This window comes from Hemitrygon akajei, chromosome 12 (genome assembly GCF_048418815.1).
Source record: "Hemitrygon akajei chromosome 12, sHemAka1.3, whole genome shotgun sequence".
NCBI classification, from domain to species: domain Eukaryota; kingdom Metazoa; phylum Chordata; class Chondrichthyes; order Myliobatiformes; family Dasyatidae; genus Hemitrygon; species Hemitrygon akajei.
This window is the reverse complement of record NC_133135.1, coordinates 9,242,873-9,264,259: the sequence shown is the minus strand read 5'-3', so window position 1 is coordinate 9,264,259 and position 21,387 is coordinate 9,242,873. Positions and strand designations below refer to the sequence as shown.

Genomic DNA, 21,387 nt, shown 5'->3' with positions numbered 1-21,387 from the left:
ACAGCTGTCTCGAGTATTTACAGGGAATGGTGCAAAAACAAAACAAAAAATCCAGTGAGTGGCAGTTCTGTAGGCAAAGAAAGCCTTGTTAGTGAGAGAGGTCAGGGGAGAATGGCCAGACTGGTTCAAGCTGAAGAAAGGTGACAGTAACTCAAATAATCCACATTATAACAGTGACATGCAGAAGAGAATCTCTGAACTCACATGTTGAACCTTGGAGTGGATGGGCTGCAACAGCAGGAGACCATGAGCATACACTAAGTGGCCACATTATTAGTTGTGGGAGTTTTCCAATAAAGTGGCCAGCGAGTGTATGTCAGTATTGATAAACCTGATTATGATTCAAAATCAGGTTTATTATCACCGGCATGTGATGTGAAATTTGTTAACTTAGCTGCAGTAGTTCAATGCAATACATAATCTAGCAGGGAGAGAAAAAACAAATAATAATAATAAATAAAATAAAACATAACAATAAATAAACAAGTAAATGAATTACGTGTATCGTAGATTTTAATAAAATGTGCAAAAACAGAAATACTGTATATTAAAAATAAAGTGAGCTAGTGTCCAAAGGTTCAATGTCCATTTAGGAATCAGATGGCAGAGGGGAAGAAGCTGTTGCTGACTGTTTGTGCCTTCAGGCTTCTGTATCTCCTACCTGATGGTAACAGTGTGAAAAGGGCATGCCCTGGGTGCTGGAGGTCCTTAATAATGGACGCTGCCTTTCTGAGACACCGCTCCCTACAGATATCCTGGGTATTTTGTAGGCTAGTGCACAAGCTGGAGCTGACTAGATTTACAACCTTCTGCAGCTTCTTTCGGTCCTGTGCAGTAGCCCTTCCATACCAGACAGTGATGCAGCCTGTCAGTGCTCTCCACAGTACAACTATAGAAGTTTTTGAGTATATTTGTTGACATTCCAAATCTCTTTAAACTCCTAATGAAGTATAGTTGCTGTCTTGCCTTCTTTATAACTACATCGATATGTTGGGACCAGGTTAGATCCTTTGAGATCTTGACACCCAGGAACTTGAAGCTGCTCACTCTCTCCACTTCTGATCCCTCTACGAGGATTGGTGTGTGTTCCTTTGTCTTACCCTTCCTGAAGTCCACAATCAGCTCTTTCGTCTTACTGATGCTGGTGGTGATTCCCTATCCTCTAATCTTGTTGCCAACCCCTGGTTGAGATTTTCCTCTCTACACACCTCACTCACTCCCATCCTCCCAGTGCTACTGATGACTTAATGCAGGACAGATTTTGGCTCATTACTGCTTCATTTGGAAGCCAGATGTGTGTGTACACTGTGAGGTAATCTGAATATTGATTTATTGGGATCCCTGTGAGCTGTGATTAATGGACTGCAGAATTTGAGGCAGTCATCTGGAGCTGCAGAGATTACATTTTCACTTGCAATTGATTTCCCGTCATATTTCAGTATCAGGGTGTGGTGCAAGTGCTGAGCTGGGGGAGAAAGGGGCTGAGGAGTATCCCACAAACTGACTGAATTTTGGCGTTGACACCTCTACCTTGGGGCACCATGGTAGTGCAGCGGTCAGCGTGACGCTATTGGAGTATGAAGTTCAATTCTGATACCATCTGTAAGGAGTTTGTATGTCCTCCCCATGAATGCTTGTGTTTCCTCTGGGTGCTCTGGTTTCCTCCCACAGTCCAAAAATGTACCAGTTAGTGGGTTAGTTAATTATTGTAAATTGTCCTATGATTAGGCTCGAGTTAAGTCAGTGGGTTGCTGAGCAGCACAGATCAAAGCGCCTGTTCCACACACTATCTGTAATGAAATGATGTTTTGGTTGCACGTCGCATCCTGACCAACACACCACAACAAATTGCTAAAATGTAAATGATAAATAAAAGTTGATCGCTCATCCTTGATTGGGGGAAGCACTTTGTTGATTGAGCACCTTCGCCCTGTCTGCAACTGACAAGATTTGCCGCTGGCCAACCATTTTGGTTGTACTCCCCATTCCCATTCCAAAATGTCGGCCTATGGCCTCCATGACTGTCACGCTGATGCCTCTCTCAGGTTTTAGGAGCAACACCTAATATTCTGTCTGGGTAGCCTCCAACCTGATTGCATGAACATCAATCTCTCTGATTTCCTGTAATTTCTCTACTCTCTCCCTTCTTTCTTTCCCCATTCTGTGTCCTCTCTTACCTCTTCTCTTCTCCTCACCTGCCCATCACCTCCTTCTGGTGCCCCTCCTCCTTCCCTTGCTTGCACGGTCCACTCACCTCTCCAATCAGAATCCTTCTTCTTCAGCCCTTTACCACCTCCCAGCTTCTTACTTTATCCTCATCCTCCCTCACCCAAGCACTTCCCTGCATCACCTGGTCTCACCTGTCACCTGCCAGCTTATACTCCTTCCTCTTCCCCTATCTGCTTATTCTGGATCCTTCCCCCTTACTTCCCACTCCTGATGAAGCGTCTCAGCCTGAAACATTGTCTGATTATCCCTCACCATAGGTGCTGCCTGACCTGCAGAGTTCCTCCAGCATTGTGTGTTCCTCTGAATTTCCAGCATCTGCAGAATCTTTTGTGTTTGTGATCCTTGGTGTGCACTGTGTTCAGGTGGATGGGATTAGTTGTTATTAGTGTGGATATGCAGACATTGTGGGCTAACTGGCTTGTTCCTGATATATTCTGTTACCTGTGCCATTCCTCCTGAGTGAAAACATGTTGGTTGAAGCTTCCCATCTGCAAAGTGGATGAGGCACACTGGGAAATACCTCTTAATCCAAGAGATCTTTCACTGCAATCCTTCAATCTGCCACAGATCGAGTGCAACATGATAAGTCCCACATCCAGGCATGGCTAACTCAGGCACAACTGCTGTGCATTCTTGATCCAAAGTCATTTTCCCCCTGAGTAAGCAGGACAAGCTCAAACATCACCTCACGCAGCGGTGTCAAGATACCCTTCCAAAACTTGTGCACTGGAACTTCTTCTATGACCAACCATCAACTTGAATATTCACCATATACCTTTACATGTATTAGGAATTTGCTGTGGGGTGTTGTTAGGAAGGGACATGCAACAAAAAATAATATCAACAAGTTACTAAGGATAAAGAACCTTAACAATACAAAGTTTGATTTATGGATTTGGAATATCATTACAGCAATATCCCAGGAATGAAAGGGTTAACATGTGAGGAGCATTTGAAGGCTCTGGGACTGTACTCATTGGAGTTTAGAAGAATGAGAGGAATCATATTGGAACCTATCAAATATTGAAAGGCCCAGATAGAGTGGATGTGAAGAGGATGCTACCTGTATTGGGGGCCTCATGACAGAGAGACATCCATTTAAAACAGATTTATCCAGAGGGTGGTGAATCTGTTGAATTCACTGCCACTGACCTGGAGGCCAAGTCATTGGGAATATTTAAAGCAGAAGTTCTTGATTAGTAAGGGCATTGAAGGTTACAGGGAGAAGACAGGAGAATGGCATTGAGAGGGGTAATAAATCAGTCATGATGGAATGGCGGAGCAGACTCGATGGGCTGAGTGGCCTGCTCTTTTGCCTTTTGATCTGATGGGAGTGGGGAAAGAAGATGTCAGAGCTGGGCAGGCAGATAAGGACGGTGTGTTGAATGCTCCCACGGTGTAGGAGGCCCCAGCTACTATCCTGGCTGAAACTGCTGGCCTTGTTTCACTGTGCTGGAGAGAAGCTCTATCTTAGCCGCTTTGCCGCTTCTCCACTGCTGGAAGAACAAGTGACCACAGCTATTTGTTAGTTGCGATGTCGTGGAATTCTCTGCTCCTCAGGAAGATAGGGTTGTAAAGAGAGCTTTTGGCACATTGGTCTTCATAAATCAATGTATTGAGTACGGGAGATGGGATGTTAAAGTGATGAAGGCCTAATTTGGAGTATTGTGTGCAGTTTTGGTCATCTATCTACAGCAAAGATGTAAATAAGGTTGAAAGAGTACAGAGAAAATTTACGAGGATGTTGCTGGGATTGGAGGAGCTGAGTTATAAGGAAAGATTGAATAGGTTAGGACTTTATTACTTGGGACATAGAAGATCTAGAGCAGATTTAATAAAGGCATACAAAATTATGAGGGATATAGATAGGGTAAATGCAAGCAGGCTTTTACCACTAAGGTTGGGTGCAATGAAAACTAGAGGTCATAACTAAAGGTGAAAGGTGAATTGTTTAAGGAGAACATGAGGGGAAACTTCTTCATTCAGAGGATCATGAGAGTGTGGACAAGTTGCCAGTACAAGTGATGCATGCAAGCTCCATTTCAACATTTAAGTGAAGTTAGGTACATGGAAGGAGGGGTATGGAGGTCTATGGTCTGGGTGCAGGCTGAGGGGACTAAGCAACTTAAATGGTTCAGCATGGACTAGATAGGCTGAAGAGCCTGTTTCTGTCCTGACTCTGTGATTCAGTGGGCTGTAGGTGGGGGGAATGGGGGAAAGAAGAAGCTGGAGTTGGGATGACGAAGATGGACGGTGTGTTAAGGGGTGCCACAGTGTAGGAGGCCCCACTACGAGCCTGTGGTGCCATCTCTATCACGAGGCCCCTGTCGCTCTTGGTATGAATGTACAGAGATGGGTATAACAGCCGGCGTTGTTATACCGTGTGGGAGAAAACCTCTGAGTACTTCTCAGCTGCTTTGTCGCTTCTCCGCTGCTGAATTGACAAGTGACCTTTGCACAGACTGTCTGGAAGTCATCTCATCCCGGAAGGAAAAGGCCCTCCCGCTGTGAGACCATCAGTCAGGAGAGAAAAATAAGGGGAGAGCTAATCCGGGGGGGAAATGTTTGCAGGACTTAAATTAATGTGTGCCTGCAAGTCAGTGGACACAGTGCAGGTCATTATCTGAGAGAAAATCAAGGATGTAATGCTGAGGAACAAGCACAAAATGCTGGAGGAACTCAGCAGGCCAGGCAGCATCTATGGAAAAGAGTAAACAGTTTATGTTTGGGGCCGATACCCTCTCACCAGTCCTGCTGAAAGGTCACGGCCCAAAACGTTGAATCTACTCTTTTCCGCAGGTGTTGCCTGGCCTGCTGAGTTCCTCCAGCATTTTGTGCGTGTTGCTTTGACTCCCAGCATCTGCAGATTTTCTCTTGTTTGTGATGTAATGCTGAAGCTTTACTCAGCATTGGTCAGGCTACGTGGTGAGCAGCTTTAGGCCCCATGCCTAAGAAAGGATGTACTGGCATTTGAGGCCAAGAGGAGGTTTAGGAGAATGAGCCTGGGAATGAAAGGGTTAACACAGGAGGAGTGTTTGATGGCTCTGGGCTTGTACTCACTGGAGTTTACAATAATGAATGGAGAAATTTCATTGAAACCTAACGGATATTGAAAGGCCTAGACAGAGTGAACTTCGAGAGGATGTTTTCTATGTTTGAGGAGTCTAGGACTAAAGTGCACAGCCTCAGAATAAAAAGGTGTGCTAAAGCACGCGGGCTACCTCTGGCACAATCCTCGATGATCTGATTTGGTGCAAATGATGCATTTTGCTGTATGTACTGAAGTTTCGATGTACAAACAAAACTTATCTTTAAATCTTTACCAGGAGCAAGGAGAGATACACGAGGCAGCTGCCCTCTCAGGCGGCCTACTTTGCCTCCAAGCGTGTAGCTCCTGTTACTTCGAGAAGACAGATTACTCTCAAGGAACAGAGGGTGCTGAGGACAAGACCCCTTGTACTGACGCAGCCAACGAACGGGAGGATGGCTGTTCATTCCATTTCACCCCCACCTCCTCAGGGACGCTGTGTCCTCTGCTGTTAATCCAAACCTGCCACCCTTATTGAAATCCCTGCAATGAAAAATGAGAAGTCCCATGCTTGAAGGAACAGATGCCTGTCTTTGATAGACAACTGGTGTGATCGAGCAGATTAGAGATGGTGTGCAGGGCTGCATTTTGATATCGGGAGCTGGTAGTGAAATCGGTGGCTTTTGTGCCTCGAGGTTCTCATTGCTCATTGTACAGTACAGGGTGTTGTTGAGTCTTTTGAGAAGAGGCTTTAGTGATGTTTTTTGTCTGTCTCTATGCACAGTAAATAGATACACTATGCCTGATTTCACTGTATTACACACTGTGCAGAGAGCACACATTCAACTAACTTTCTCTTGAGTCCTAGAACGTAGAACATTACAGCAGAGTACAGGCCCTTCAGCCCACAATGTTATGCTGACCTTATAACTTACTTACTGACCATTTATGCAGCTGGTGTTTCAGGCAGCAAGGAAGGTCCTCCATCTCTGGCGGTGTGCAGGGCTTCCTTCATTGTGTCAGTAACTTCCTCTTGGTTTTTACTACTGTCAGTCATACAGACAAGGAGACTCAGGAATACTGTCGTACTCAGGTGTAGGATTCTCCACTGCAATTTCGTAACAACTTTGCTCTACCAGTCAGGGTTGTTAGCCCTGAGCTGAACCCCTGAACCTGGAGGACCAGTGGACCACTCTTAATCTGGCCTCTGTGTGACATAGGTGACTCTACCAAGAGCCAAAGCATAAAGCCCTGAATTCAGCCAACGTATCTCTCTAGTCATTGAAGCACACAAACCTCCAAACCCTACGGCTATGTTGTGGTCCTTTTGGGGGGGCCCTGTGATTAGGTTAGGGTTACGTAGTTGAATTACATTATTGCTGTCCAAGTCATTGATGGCACAAAAACCTTCAAACTACGACGTGGTTGTTGTATTCTTGAAGAACCTTATAACTCACTGTAAGATCGAACTAACCCTTCCCTCTCATACAGCCCTCCGTGTTTATATCAACCATGTGGGTATCTAAGTGTTTCTTTTATATCCCTAATGTACCTGCCTCTTCTACCACCCCTGGATGGGCATTCCACATATGCATCACTTTCTGTCTAAAAATCCTTCCTCTGACATCCCCCTATACTTTCCTCCAATCACCTTAAAATTATGCCCCCTCATATTCACCATTTCCACCCTGGGAAAAAGTCGCTGGATGTCCACTCTGTCTATGTCTCATCTTGTACACCTCTATCAAGTCTCCTTGTAACCACCTTCACTCCAAAGAGAAAAGCCCTAGCTCGCTCAACCTATCCTCATAAGACATGCCCTTTAATCCAGGTAGCATCATGATAAGTCTCCTCTTGCTTCTAAAGCTCCTCTAAAGCTTCTACATCCTTCCTATAATGAGGCTACCAGAACTAAATACAATACTCCAAATGTGGTCTAACCAGGATTTTATAGAGCTGTAACATTACCTCATGGGTCTTGAGTCCAGTCCCCTGACTAATGAAAACCAACACACCATATGCCTTCTTAACCACCTATCAACTGGTGTGGCAACTTTTAGGGACGTATAGACTTGGACCCCAAAATCCCTCGGTTCCTTCACACTGTTAAGAATCCTACGGTTAACCCTGTACTCCGCCTTCAAATTTGACCTTCCGAAGTGATGGTTTCCAAAGAGACCACGTGAGCTTCCGTTGGGTGCCCCATATTCCTCCTGTACTCTAACGATATACAGGTTAGGGTTAGTGAAGTCTGGGCATGTTTTGTTGGCACTGGAAACGTGCCGAGACTTGTGGGCTTTCCTCAGCACATCCTTGGACTGAGTTGGTCATTGACGTAAATGTTGTATTTCAGCATGTGACCAATAAAACTATTTGGTCATTTGGCCCACAATAGGACATCGAACAGAGTACAGTACAGACCAGGAACAGGCCCTTCTGCCTACACAATGTCCATATCTTTCCATTTCTTATCCAAGTGCTTCATGAATGTGGCCTCCATTACTTCTCCTGGCAGCATATCCCAGGCACAAAATGTTAAAAGAATAAACAGTGAGATTTAATATCACTGACAGATCTTGTACAACTTGCTGTGTTTATGACAACAGTACATTGCAATACATAATAATATGAAAACTATAAATTAGAATAAGAAATATATTTTTATCACCATCGTTACATGACCATGACTTTTCTTGGCAAGTTTTTTTAGAGAAGAAGATTTCCATTGCTTTTTTTTCCTGGTAAGCATCTTGTATAAAAGAAGAATTAAGTTAAATAAGAAATGCAAAAAAGAACAAAATATAGTGAGTTGGTGTTCATGGGTTCATTGTCCATTCGGAAATCTGATGGCAGAGCGGAAGAAGCTGTTCCTGAAATGTTGGGTGCGTGTCTTTAGACTCCTGTACCTCCTCCTCGAAGGTAGCAATGAGTGTCGGGCATGTTCTGACTGACAGAGGCCCTTAATGATGGACGCCAGCTTTTTTAGGCATCTCCTTTTGAAGGTGTTCTTGATGCTCGAGAGGCTGGTGCCCGAGCTCGAGCTGGCTGAGTTTACAACATTCTGCACCAGGTGTAGTTCAGTTGATGGGGGCTTGCAAGTCAGAGCAAGAAGTGTGACGTATATCAAAGCCGCTGCCGGCTGAGTGACCTGTCTTGCTTTGAAGCCCCTACTCATTGCTTTTGCATTTAAGTGAGCGGTAGATTTTAACAGTCTTGAGAGACTAGGTGTAAAAATTTGCACTGAGAGAAAAGGCCTCCACATTTGGGTGGTGGGAGACACAGGTTACATTTGCCATTTGGCAAAGATGTGACACAAAATGCCTCAACAAACACGACACTGTGCAGTTCTGGTTGCCTCATTATGAGGAGGATGTGGAAGCTTTAGAAAGGGGAGGTAAGAATGAAAGGGTTAATGTATGAGGAGCGTTTGATCGCTCGCTACTGTTTAGAGGAATGAGGGGCAATCTCATCGAAACCTATTGAATGGTGAAAGGCCTAGAAAGAGTGGATGTGGACAGCTTGTAATGTGAGTATTATTAAAAGTAAATTAATACTAATCGGGGAGCTGTTGGTAGCAAGAGGCGGGATCCGGGGTTGGCGGGGTCTTTACTTCCGCTCTTTCTACTCCCAGTATACATTGTATATAGTTCCTCCACCCATGCCGCACGAGGTACCGGGAAGCCTCTGTATTGTAAATATCACTTGCCGTCCCAGATAAAGATGCTCTTTTGGCCATCAAGTTGTCGAGTGGTCTTTTTGTAAAGTAGAAGTTACCACAGACAGGATGTTTCCTGTGGTGGGAGAGTCTAGGACCAGCCGGAACAACCTCAGAATAGAGGCCTGTTTCTTTAGTACGGAGAGGAGGAATTTCTTTAGCCAGAGGATGGCAAATCTGTGGAATTTGTTGCCATGGGCAGCTGTAGAGGCCAAGTCTTTGGGTACATTTAAAGCAGAGGTTGTAAGGCTCTTGATTAGTAGGGATATTAAAGGTTATGGGAGAAGGCAAGATAATATGTTTGAGAGGGATCAGAACCAGGTTTATTATCACTGCCATATGCCGTGAAACTTGTTATGCGCAGCAGTACATAGCAATACATTATAATAAAAGCTGTAAGTTACAGTAAGAAGTCCATTTATATGTTTTAAAAAATTTAAATTAAACAAGTAGTGCAAAAGAGGGAAAAATTAAGTAGAGGGGTAATGTTGATGGATTCAGTGTCCATTCAGAAATCCGATCGATAATGAATCAGCCATGATGGAAGAGTGTGGTAGACTTGATGGATCACTGGAAATCAGAAGAATGAGGGGGGATCTCATTGAAACCTATCGAATGGTGAAAGGCCTTGATAGAGTGGATGTGGTCAGGATGCTCCCTTTGGTGGGGGAGTCTAAGACCAGAGGACACAGCCTCAGAGTAGAGGGGTGCTCTTTTAGAATGGAGATGAGGAGGAATTTTATTAGCCAGAGAATGGCGAATCTGGGGAATTCATTGCTACAGATGCCTGTATTGGCCAAGTCATTGGGTGTATTTAAGGCAAAGATTGATAGGTTCTTGATTAGTCAGGGCATGAAAAAATACGGGGAGAAGGAAGGAAATTAGGGCTGAGAGGGAAAATGGATCAGCCATGATGAAATAGTGGAGCAGACTCAATGGACAAATGGCCAAATTCTGCTCCTATATCTTATGGTCTAAAGCATGTATGCAGTACAGAACCCTGAAATTCATCTTCCTCACAGACAGCCATAAAACAAAGAAAACCATGGAAAAGAATAAAGGGTTTCAGCCTGAATCATCGACTGCTTATTCCTCTCTACAGATGCTTCCTGATCTGCTGAGTTCCTCCACCATTTTGTGTGTGTGGATATAAAATGCAGAATGAAGTTTTACAGTTCCAGAGAAAGTGCAGTGCAGATAGACAATAAGGTGCAAGGTTATAACGAGGAAGATTGTGAGGTCAGGAGTTCACCTTATAGTTCAAAGATGAAAGTAAACTTATTATCAAAGCACTGTGCATATATGTCACCATACATGGCTCTGAGATTCATTTTCTTGTGGGTAAACTCAGCTAGTCTATAGAATAGTAACTATAACAGGATCAGTGAAAGATCAACCAGAGTGCAGAAGACAGCAAATTGTGCAAATACAAATATAAGTAAATAACAATAAATAATGAAAACATGAGATAATGAGATACAGAGACCTTGAAGGTGAGATCATTGGTTGTGGTTCAAGAGTCTGGTGGCGCAAGTCCAAGTCTGGTGTTTTCATACCAAGCCACGATGCACCCAGTTAATATACTTGCCACTACACATCTAAAGAAGCTTGTTAAAGTTTTAAATGTCATGCCAAATCTCTGAAAACTCCTATGGAATTCAGGCACTGCCGTGCTTTCTTCACAATTGTACTTGCCTGTTGGGGGCAGGACAGGTCCTCGGAAGCGAAAGCTCCAAGGAATTTGAAGCTGCTGTCCCTCTCTACCTCTGATCCTCTGATGAAGACTGGCTCATGGACTTCTGGTTTCCCTCTCCTCAAATCTATATTCAGTTTCTCGGTTTTGCTGACAATGAGTAAAGAATTGTCTTAAAACAGTGAGACAGAAGCTGTCCTTAATACTGGTTGTAGATGCTTTCAGATTTGTATCCTCCATCCGATGAGTGGGTGGGAGGAAAGAGGATGTCTGGAGGGGTCTTTGATGATTTTTTTCGCTTTACTGAGACAGTGAGAAGCTTTTGACCAGAACCTGAAGGGTTGAGACAAGTATGTTAACAATGCTTAAAAGACCTTTGGGGAAGAAACATTTAGAGCAGGATTCCCAACCTTTATTATGCCGTGGACCCCTACCATTAAGCGAGGACTCCAGGTTGGGAACTCCGGATTTAAAGGGATATAGTCTCAACGCTGGCAAATGGGGCTAGCTTAGATGGGAGTTTGGATGCCATGGACTGAATGGGCTGAAGGACCTGTATAACTATGGTGCAGAAACAGGTCGCTATTGTTTCTTGGGAATGGATTCAGTTTCAGGTTTGTACTTTGATAATTTCATTTTGTTCTCCGCTGGAGTCTTTGGGCCCAGGTGTACATGAGGGCTGGAGAGCCTCCCATCCCCCTCTCTCCCGCTCCTTACACTGGCATTGCTCAGTGTTGTGTGAAAGCAGCTCAGCTCTGTGTAGTTGAGGCAGTTCTTAGAGTCCACAGGTTCGAATGTTGTTATTGTACCTGCCTCTACTTCCTCTGGAGCTCATTCCATGTGTGTGTGTGTGTTTCGCTCCAGTCTGTTGCAGAGATGCTGGGTAAGTGAAGAGCATTGGTACCAGCTCACTGAAGAGAATTGTCTATCACTCTCTTACTCCCTCTCTCTCACTGTCTCTCTCTCCCCCCTCTCTCTCTCACTCTCTCTCTCGCTGTATCTCTCTCCCCCCTCTCTCGCTCACTCTCTCTCTCTCCCCTCTCTCTCTTGCTCTCTTTTTCACTCTTTCCGTTTCTCATTCTATCATGTCCTCTCTGCCTGTCTCTTTCGTCTCTATCTTTCCCCTTTTCTGTGTGTCTATCTCTCTGTCTCTCCCCTTTATCTTTCTTTTTTTCTTTCTCTTTTCTCACCTCTCTTTCCCCCTCCCTCTCCCCTCTTTCTCTCTTCCCTCTCTCCCCTTCTCTTCCCCCTCTCCCCCTCTCTCCCTCTTATCATCTATGCCAGTGTGGATGTCTGTCTCTCTCTCCCCTCTCTCTGCCTTTTCTCTCTCCCTTTTGAAATAACTGCCCTGATATCTGTCACACGCATTCCACCGCACTGATGGGGTAGACCAGGCCATTTGAAAGAGGGCAAATTGCCAGTGCTATGAGCAGGTATGTAAACCTGGATGCTTTACACTCAGGTGTCGGGGCTGAGCCCACGAGGAGCCAGACTCGTCCAGGTGGGCTCCATTTCATGTCTGACGGACCATAATCCCTCACAGGGCCCCGGCTCCGTGAATACTCGGGATTGTTCTCCCATACACCACAGGGAGAAGCCAGGAATGCCACAGTCACTTCTCGTATTTACCTTGCTCAAAAATTTCCTTTTAACTGGGGCACGTTCTGCCTGCATGACTCCCCTCATTGTCCGGCCTTCTCACTCATGCTTTCATGTTGTCCCTGCTGTTTGTTTTAACTTACTCCAAACACCGGGGTCAGTAAAGGTTGATGGCGCAACAATGGAAGGAGCTTGGTGAAGAGTAGGGGTGGGGGGGGGGGGTGGAAACGAGCAAGCCGGTCGAAGCACACAGGAAAAAGGATCCGGTTGCGACTAAAAACCTCCTAAGTAATTGCAGTCTGTGATATCTGATCGTCCTCTTGCTTGTAAGATGCTGCAATCAGCGGAAAAAAAAGGCATTGTTGTCAGTGAGATTGAGGTGGTCTCTTCAACCAGGTCAACGGGGGCCGAAATACCAGCAGTCATCCACCCTTTGACAGACTCCGAGAAACCTGATCCACATTACCTGTTTGTCTGTTTGTTTGTTTGCCAGACTAGTTGTCTTTGTAGGAAGCTCAGTCCCCCAATTACATGGTCTGAAAGCTGCCTCTTTGTCAACGGCCTTAATTGACTCGGGACGCCGGGGAGCTCGCGTCCGGGATCAGCGTGTCTACAGAGCCACTTTGGCGGGCACCTGTACTACTGGTTGGTTTACAAGGCTTTTATTTTATAGACGTAAGGAACGGACCCGTCTCCAATCGGTGCTCCATGGAATAGAGTCATTCATTCATTCATTCTATTTTCTTTTCTTCTATCTCTCGTCAAGTTATAGCGTCGTGGAAAGGTACAGCACACAAACAGGCCCTTCGGCCCATCCAGTCCATGCTGAACGATTTAAACTGCCTATCCCATTGACCTGCACTCAGCCCATTGCCCTCCCTATCCCTCCCACCCAAATTTCTCCCATATATTTCCCATTCATACCCCTGCCATCCAAACATTTAAACTGCCTTTTATCATTGACCTGTACTCAGACCGTTGCCTTCCGTAACCCTCCCATCTAAACCGCTCTTAAACTTTACAATCAAACTTGCATCCACCACTGTGCTGGCAGCTCGTTCCACACTCACATGACCCTCTGAGTGAAGAAGTACCCCCTCGTGTTCCCCTTAAATATTTCACCTTTCACCCTTAACCCATGACCTCCAGTTGTAGTCCCACCCAAGCTCAATGGAAAGAGCCTGCTTGCATTTACCCTATCTATACCATTCATAATTTTGTATACCTCTATCAAATCTCCCCTTAATCTTCACTGTTCCAAAGAATAAAGTCCTAATGTATTCAACATTTCCCTATAACTCAGGCCTTCATCTATCTATTTATCTTCTCTCTCTCTCTCACTCAAGTTTTCTATCTTTATCTCAACTTCTCTCTATCTCTCTACCTTTCTATCTCTTTCTCGTCCTCTCTCTCACTATCTTTAACTTTATCTATCATTGTAACATTTTGATCTGCACTCTATCTATCTAACACATTTACATTGAAACATACAGCAAAATGTGTCATTTGCATTAACAACCAACACAGCTGACGATGTGCTGGAGATGGTCCATAAGTGTCACCTCACATTTCGGCACCAACATAGCATGCCCATAGTGTTCAACAGCACAACACAAGCAACAACAACAACACAGCAACAGCAGTACAGCAATCCCCTTTCCTCCCTCTTACCCACCCACTCCCACATACCCACAGGCCTTCAACTGCAGGACAGGTCACCTCTGGGCCTCTGTCCTCCAGCAGACTCATGGACTCACAGACCCAAGCCCTTAACTTCCAGACTCATCTGCTTCAGTCTTTGACTTGACCTTTACAACCTGATTGCCCGTCATAAGCGGAGGAAGTGGAGGGAGCAGGGGAGTTTATCAGCATGCTGCTCTGCTTGAAGAACATGTATTGTAAGAGGTTTATCAGACTGGGGCTATTTGCTCTGGAGTAGTGAAAGATGAAGGAAGATTTAATAAAGCTTATAAAATTATGTGAGGCATAGGTAGATGTTTCAATCCCTTTTTATTTTTAACAGGATTGTAATGTCTAGTAGTAGAGAACATGTGAGGGGGGAAAGTACAAATGTATGTAGGGCAATTTTTTTTACGCAGAGTGGAGTGGGGCTTGGTATGAGCTGATTGGGGGATGGTGGGGGCAGATAGCAGAGCAGTATTTAAGTGAGTTATATAGGCACGTGAATCTGCAGAGAAGGGAGGAGGATAGTGTCAAAGTACTGGAAAGAGCACATAGGTGCCACGGTAGCGCAATGTTATTATAGCTCGGGGCTCAGAGTTTCGAGTTCAATTACAGCGATGCCTGAGTGGAGTTTGCACGTTCTCTCCCCTGGAATCATATCTGGGTCCTCCAGGTCCCTCCCACAGTCCAAAGATGTACCGTTAGTAGGTTCGTTGGTCATCGTAAATTGTCCCATGATTAGGCAAATGTTACATCGGTGGGTTGCTAGGCGGTGTGGCTCGAAGGACAGGAAGAGCCATTCTGTGCTGAATCTCAATGAATAAGTAGATTAATTAGGAGATATCAGTTTAATCAGTTCAGCACAGCAATGTGGTTATGTTGTCTGTGTTATACACAACCAATGATCTCACTTTAAGGACTGATTATCTCATTATCTTATTTTCTTGTTATTTATTGCTATTTATTTATATTTACATTTGCAGAGTTTATTGTCTTATGCACTTGAGCTTTAATTGTGCTACCTCTGGCAGTTGATTCCACTGCATACCATCCTCCGTATAAAATAGTTGCCCCTCAAGTTCCTGATCTTTATTCTCCCATCCTAAACCCATGCCCCAGTTGTTGCTTCTCCAACCCTGAATAAAGGCCCTTATAGTTTTATACAAGGTCACCCTTCAGTCTTCTAACCTCCAAAGAATACAGTCCTTAGGTAGTGTGAGTTGATAATGCAAGTGACCCATTTCACTGTATGTTTTGATATACATGTGATAAGTAAATTTGAATTTGACGTTAGACTATTCAACCACACGAAACATCTTTGTCGTCACCTATGGTCACACATTTTCTCCAGAAGAAGGCATGCCCTCTGATTTACTCCAGAGTCCACTTGATTACGTATAGTACACCTCTACACTTGCTCGTTAATAATACTTCTACATTTGCTCATTAATGCAAATATCTAATCAGCCAATCATGTGGCAGCACCTCAATGCATAAAAGCACGCAGGCATGGTCAAGCGATTCAGTTGTTGTTCAGACAAAACATCAGAATGAGGGAGAAATGTAATTTAAGTGACTTTGCCTGTGGAACGATTGTTGGTGCCTTATGGGTTGGTTTGAGTATCTCGGAAACTGCTGATCTTCTGGGATTTTCATGCACAAGTCTCTAGGGGTTGCAGAGAATGGTGCAAAAAAAAATCCAATGAGTGGCAGTTCTGTGTATGAAAACGCCTTGTTGATGAGAGAGGTCAGAGGAGAAGAGCCAGATTGCAAGGTGACAGAAACTCAAATAACCATGTGTTACAACAGTGATGTACATGTCAAAGTTTGAAATAGTTGGGCTACAGCAGAAGAAGATCACACTGGTTTCCACTCTTGTACCCAATGGAGTAGTGCGATCACTCGAGTTGAGTATGATGTTCTCTGAGAGCTTGTCTATTGGTAGGTCCTCAGGTCACTATAGAAGAACGATCTGGGATCCACATATTCTGGTGCAGTGTGGGCAAGAGTAAGCGGTGACTGTCGTTAGTGGTTGGGTCTTTAGTTTGTTCAGTCTCTCCTTTCACAGCTGCCACTTGTCCTCTGTGGCACAGTGGAGGTTGCTCTTGTGTAGTGCAGCTCCCTCTTGGACAGATTTCCTCCAGGTGTATCTACTGAGTGTGAAATCTTTTCAGTTTTCAGATGTAATGCAGAATTTCTTCAGGCTGATTTTGATCTTATATTCGAAGTGTTTCCTTTGCCCATCAGGGGCTCACTGACCTTCCTTCAGCTGGGAGTAAAGGATCTGATTGGGGAGATGCGACTTGGGCATCCAGATGACATAAGATGTCCATCAGAGTTGGTGTTGCTTTATCGTGGTGGAGATGCTGTTAATGTTAGCCTTCTCCAGTATGTTGGTGTTGGTGCATCTGTCCTTCCATCTGATCCTCAAAATTCTTCATCAGAAATCTCTGGTGGTATTGTTCCAGGGCTTTTAGGTGCCTCCTGTAGGTAATCCGTGATTCAGCTGCCCTTCAAGGCTACCATGTGTAGGAATTGGGCATCCCCACAACCTTGGGTACCGGGATGGGGATTAAACCCACCACAGACTCAATACACAGAGTGGTTTCCCACCACACCATAAGCCTGTATTTAACAATCTATAATTTAGTTAAAGCCAACCATGATTTAAGAGGTTAAAAGTCTTGCTCTCAAATTGCAGGCACATGAGGTAAGTTGGCACAGCCAGACAGTATTGCAGTCACCTGTGTCTTTGTAGGACACAGTAGTGCAATCACCGAAAAGGGTTTGATTCCCGCCACTGCCTGTAAGTAGTTTGTTAGTTCTCAGTGTGACCCTATGGGTTTCCTCTCAGATTTCAATGACATTTGATTTAGGGTTAGCAAGTTATGGACATGTGGTGTTGGCACCAGAAGTGTTCGAACACTTGCAGGCTGCCCCCTGCATAATCTTTACTGATTTAATTTGACCGAAACAGCGCATTTCACTATATACTTCATTGAGTCTCAGTATCACAGAAAAGTACAGTACAGAAGGTTCAAGGTTCAAGTGGGTAGGCAATGCCTCATCTTATTGGCTGTTGCTTCTTTGTTGACCTGTGGTAACAGATTGTCTTCTTTATTTCAGACTTGAAGTGTTATGAAGGAAGTCATTAACATTTGTTCCATGAGAGGCCAATAAACTGACGTGCGAAACAGTGTCTGCCAAGAGAAAAAATAAGATTAAAGGATCAGAAGATGTCATCATCTGTCTGGAAGCTTTGGGTCTTGTGGTGGTTTATTGTCCTTGGTGGGTGGATACCGTTCACAAAAGGTAAGATCTTAATTTTTTGCTGTTGAGTGCCAACCTTATGTACACACAATGAGTTTGAAATTTGGAATAGACTGCCATTGCTGTCTGCTTATACAAATGGTGTTTCGTGTCTAAAATGGATTTGATGTGCACGCGTACCCTTTTGATCTGTATGGTGGTCGCCCACCTTTCCACTGTTGCTTCACGAAGTGTCCATCACCCATGTCTGAAGTAGGTGGGAGAATATTTTCAGTGCAAGTAAGAGGCCTCTTGCTTGATTCCGATTAGTGGTGACCTCTGGTAGCCAGTGCCGCTGTGGATTAGCTCCAGAGCACAGCACCATGAAACGCTATGGGCGAAAAGTTGACAAACTCCCATCGCGCTTCCTGCCACACCTGAGGTGAATTATGACCCCTGCTCTGGCGATCTCCAACCTCCACCGAGACTGCTGTGCTCAAGCTGTCCGTACCTCCCTTCAGTATCGCAACTTTTGATCTTCCTGCCTGATTGTCTGTTTGATCCAAGCAGAGGCTCTATGACTCATCCATTCCTCTTGTTTGTGAACGGTTTAGGAACAGTTATTAACCCTCAACCATCAGGCTCTTGAACCAGAGAGAATGACTTCACTCAACTTCACTTGCCCCATCACTGAACTGATCCCACCCACAACCTATGGCTTCACTTTCAAAGACTCTTGATATTTATTGCTTATTTATTTATTTATTATTATTTTTCTTCTTTTACTTTTGTAGTTGCAGTTTTTTGTCTTTTGCACACTGGTTGTCCACCCTGGTAGGAGCAGCCTTTCATTGATTCTATTAAAGCTTTATTGAGTATGTCCGCAAGAAAGCGAATCTCAGGGTTGTATGTACGTCGAAAATAAATTGAATTTGAACTTTTGAACTTTAGCCATCTGACCAGTGGATCATTAAAGACAAACAACTCAGAGCACAAGCCATTTGTGTTCCAATTTCAGGATAACGTTCCTATTCTGATCTATTCCTCCAGCTTCAATATACCTCTTTGGGCTCAAGATTCCCGATTCTATAATGTCATTTCCAGTACACAGGTGTAAAGGAGAACAAAATAATTGTTACTCCAGATCCAATGCAACCCTAATAAAAACATAATAAGTTAAAGAACACAATAATTAAAAAAAATAAATGCATAAAGTTGCTTATATACATAAGTTGATGCTAGGCGCAGAAGTTTCTGTACATAAGAGAGATCTCAAAAGTAGCGAGCGGGGGCAGTCAGGATATTTTATGCCCCACAGTTCCCGAGGAGATGTTGGATTGCGTATCAGAAGAGAGATTTCAAAAGAATCGAGTGGGGGCTGTTCTCACAAGCATATCTGAGAGATTAGAGAGATTCAGATTCAGGAGGCCCAGGTGATCATAAATATTAACAGTAAAACCCAAGGGGGGAATTGTGAGTGGGTTTGTGCAGGGAAGAGGAGCAATGCAGCAGATAGTTACTCCCTGAGCTCCAGGGATCTGCTATAGATACCTTCGATGGTAGGGAGGTATTTGCCCATTGATGTATTGGACTTTGTCCAGAACTCTCTGTAGCTTCTTGCATTCCTGCATGTTTAAGTGACCGTCCTCTAGTATTTGCCATTTCTACCTTGGGATTCCAAGGCTCTATTATACATTTATAAACTTCTGCCAAGTGTGAAGTAGAAAGAATCCAAATTCCGTGTACCAGTTGAATTTCTGCCTCCTCCACCCTTTAATATCAGGGTACAACAGTGTACAGAAGGAATCCTTGGGACATAATAGATAGGAACAAGACTAAATACTAGTAAGGAAGTCGAATGAATGCTGGCGTTCATTTTGAGCATAAAGCAAGGATGTAAACCTGAGGCTTTGTAAGGCATGAGTCAGATGACAATTGGAATATTATGAGCAACTTTGGACCCCAAATCTAAGAAGGGATGTGCTTGCATTGGAGAGGGTCCAGAGGAGCTTTACGAGAACGATCCTGGAAATGAAAGGTTTAATATAAATGAGAAACATATTCAAATTCTGGGACTGTACTCACTGGAGTTCAGAAGAATGAAAGGGGGGTGGGGAGTCTCATTAAAACTGACCCAATATTGAAAGGCATTTATGGAGTGGATGTGGAGATGATGTTTCCTATGGAGGGAGAGTCTAAGACCAGAGGACACAGTTTCAGAATACAAAGGCATCCCCTTAGAATAGAGATGAATTTGTTCAGCCAGAGGATTTATAATTTGTGGGGTTCATTGCCAGAGGCTGCTGTGGAGATCAAGTCATTGGGTACATTTAAAGTGGAGGTTAAGAGGTTTTTGATTAATAAGCCAATCAAAGGTTACAGGGAGAAAGCAGGGAAATGGGGTTGAGAGGGAAAACCATGATGAAATGGCAGCACAGACTTGATGGGCTGAATGGTCTAATTCTACTCTGCTATCTTATGGTCTTATGATGCTAGCTCCATCATTGAGTTCAATATTTTTTAGCCTCAGTGACATTTTCCTTCACCCCTGGCAACCCTCATCTTGAATACACTCGGCAACTGAGCCTTCCCAGCCTCCTTGTTGAGAATTCCTAAGTTACTGCGACCTCTGGATGACAGAATGTTTTCTTTCTCTACCTGAAAAGTCCAGCCCCATATTTCGAGAGTTAGCTCCCGGATTCTGGACAAGCCAGCCAAGGGTATCTACCTCAGGCTCCTTCCGAGCTGCTCCATCAGTGCCAGAGACATGGGCGCAATCCTGACCTTGTATGCTACCTGTGTGGAGTTTGCATGCTTTCCCTGTGTAGTTTTACGTTGGCTGCCCTGGTTTCTTTCCAAATCCCAGTCCCATTGCATACAGTTCCGGTGACCCCATTATGGGAAGGATGTCGAGGATTTCAAGACAAATGCAGAAGAGGTTTACCAGGATGCTGCCTTGATTAGGTGACATGTGCTTTAGCAGGAGGTTGGACAAACTTGGTTTGTTTTCTCTGTATCTGATACAGGTCTATAAGATTATGAGAGGCATAGATAGAGTAGGCAGACAGTATCTTCTTTCCAGGGTGCAAATATCTAATACCAGAGAACATGCATTTAAGGGAAGAGGGGGTAATTTTAAAGGAGATATGAGAGTGGTGGGTGCATGGAATGCACTGCCTGGGGTGGTGGTAGAGGCAGATATATTTGGGACATTTAGTTAGGAACCTGAATGTGAGGAAAATGGAAGGATATAGACATTGTGTAGGCAGAAGAGATTTATTTAGTTGGCCATTTAATTACGGATTTATTTGGTTTGACCCAGCATTGTGGGCTGAAGGGCCTATTCTTGTGCTGTACTGTTGTATGTTCTCTGTTCGATCCCAATGATATATTGATAAGTTAATGGTCTATTATAGCATGCCACTGGTGTGTTAGTGAGCAGTAGAATTTGAGGGTGAGATCACTGGAATATGGGAAGAATGAAGACATGGGCCTTTTTATGATTTAGCTTCTTCTAAAGAGCTATCCAAGTTAACAGGTGTAGTATCACACCAAGGTAGCTTCCAACTTGATGGCATAAACATTGATTTTGCCAACTTACCATAACTTTTGTCCCTTCCCCCTTCCCTTTTCTTCATTTCTCCACTCTGGCCTCTTACCTCTTCTCCTCACTGGCCCGGCTCATCACCTCCTCCTGGTGTCACTCCTTCCCTTTTTCCCATGGCCCACTCTCCTCACCTGTCAGATTTCTTTTTCTACAGCCCTTTACCTTTCCCACCCATTAGCCCCCAGTCATATGGATTCAGCAATCACCCACTAGCTTGTCCTCCTTCCCCTCTACTTATTTTGGCATCTTTCCAGTCCTGAGGAACGGTCTCAGCCCAAAATGATTCCATAGGCGGACCTGCTGAGTTCCTCCTGCATTTTGTGTGTGTGTTGCTCAGTATCAAACCTTCTGCTGTTTGCCAACCAGTTAAGTCACCGGATGCAGAATAAGGAACTTTTGTATTTTCTGAAGTTCTATATGGAAGTGCAAGCACCTGACAGGAATTTGCCTTTAAGAAAAAGTTGTGCCCAGTTTTTTTTTTGGCGATGCTTTTAATTATTGTTTGTAAGTAACAGGATGTTGTCCCTCTATTTGATTCACGGTTGTATACTGCCAGGTGCACGCAAACGGCTTCTCAACAAAAT

The 21,387-nt window shown here is 44.2% G+C and overlaps 1 protein-coding gene across 15 annotated transcripts in view; it reads left to right on the top strand.

Annotated features, from left to right (window-relative positions):
• Positions 1-21,387, top strand: part of adgrl2a (adhesion G protein-coupled receptor L2a) — an 852,977-nt gene that overhangs the window by 488,418 nt on the left and 343,172 nt on the right. For all 15 annotated transcript variants that reach the window (XM_073062547.1, XM_073062548.1, XM_073062549.1 and 12 more), the window contains one exon: positions 17,074-17,259. In XM_073062547.1, coding sequence (XP_072918648.1) covers positions 17,184-17,259 — 76 coding nt within the window. In that variant the 5' untranslated portion in view covers positions 17,074-17,183. The remainder of the gene's footprint in view (positions 1-17,073; positions 17,260-21,387) is intronic.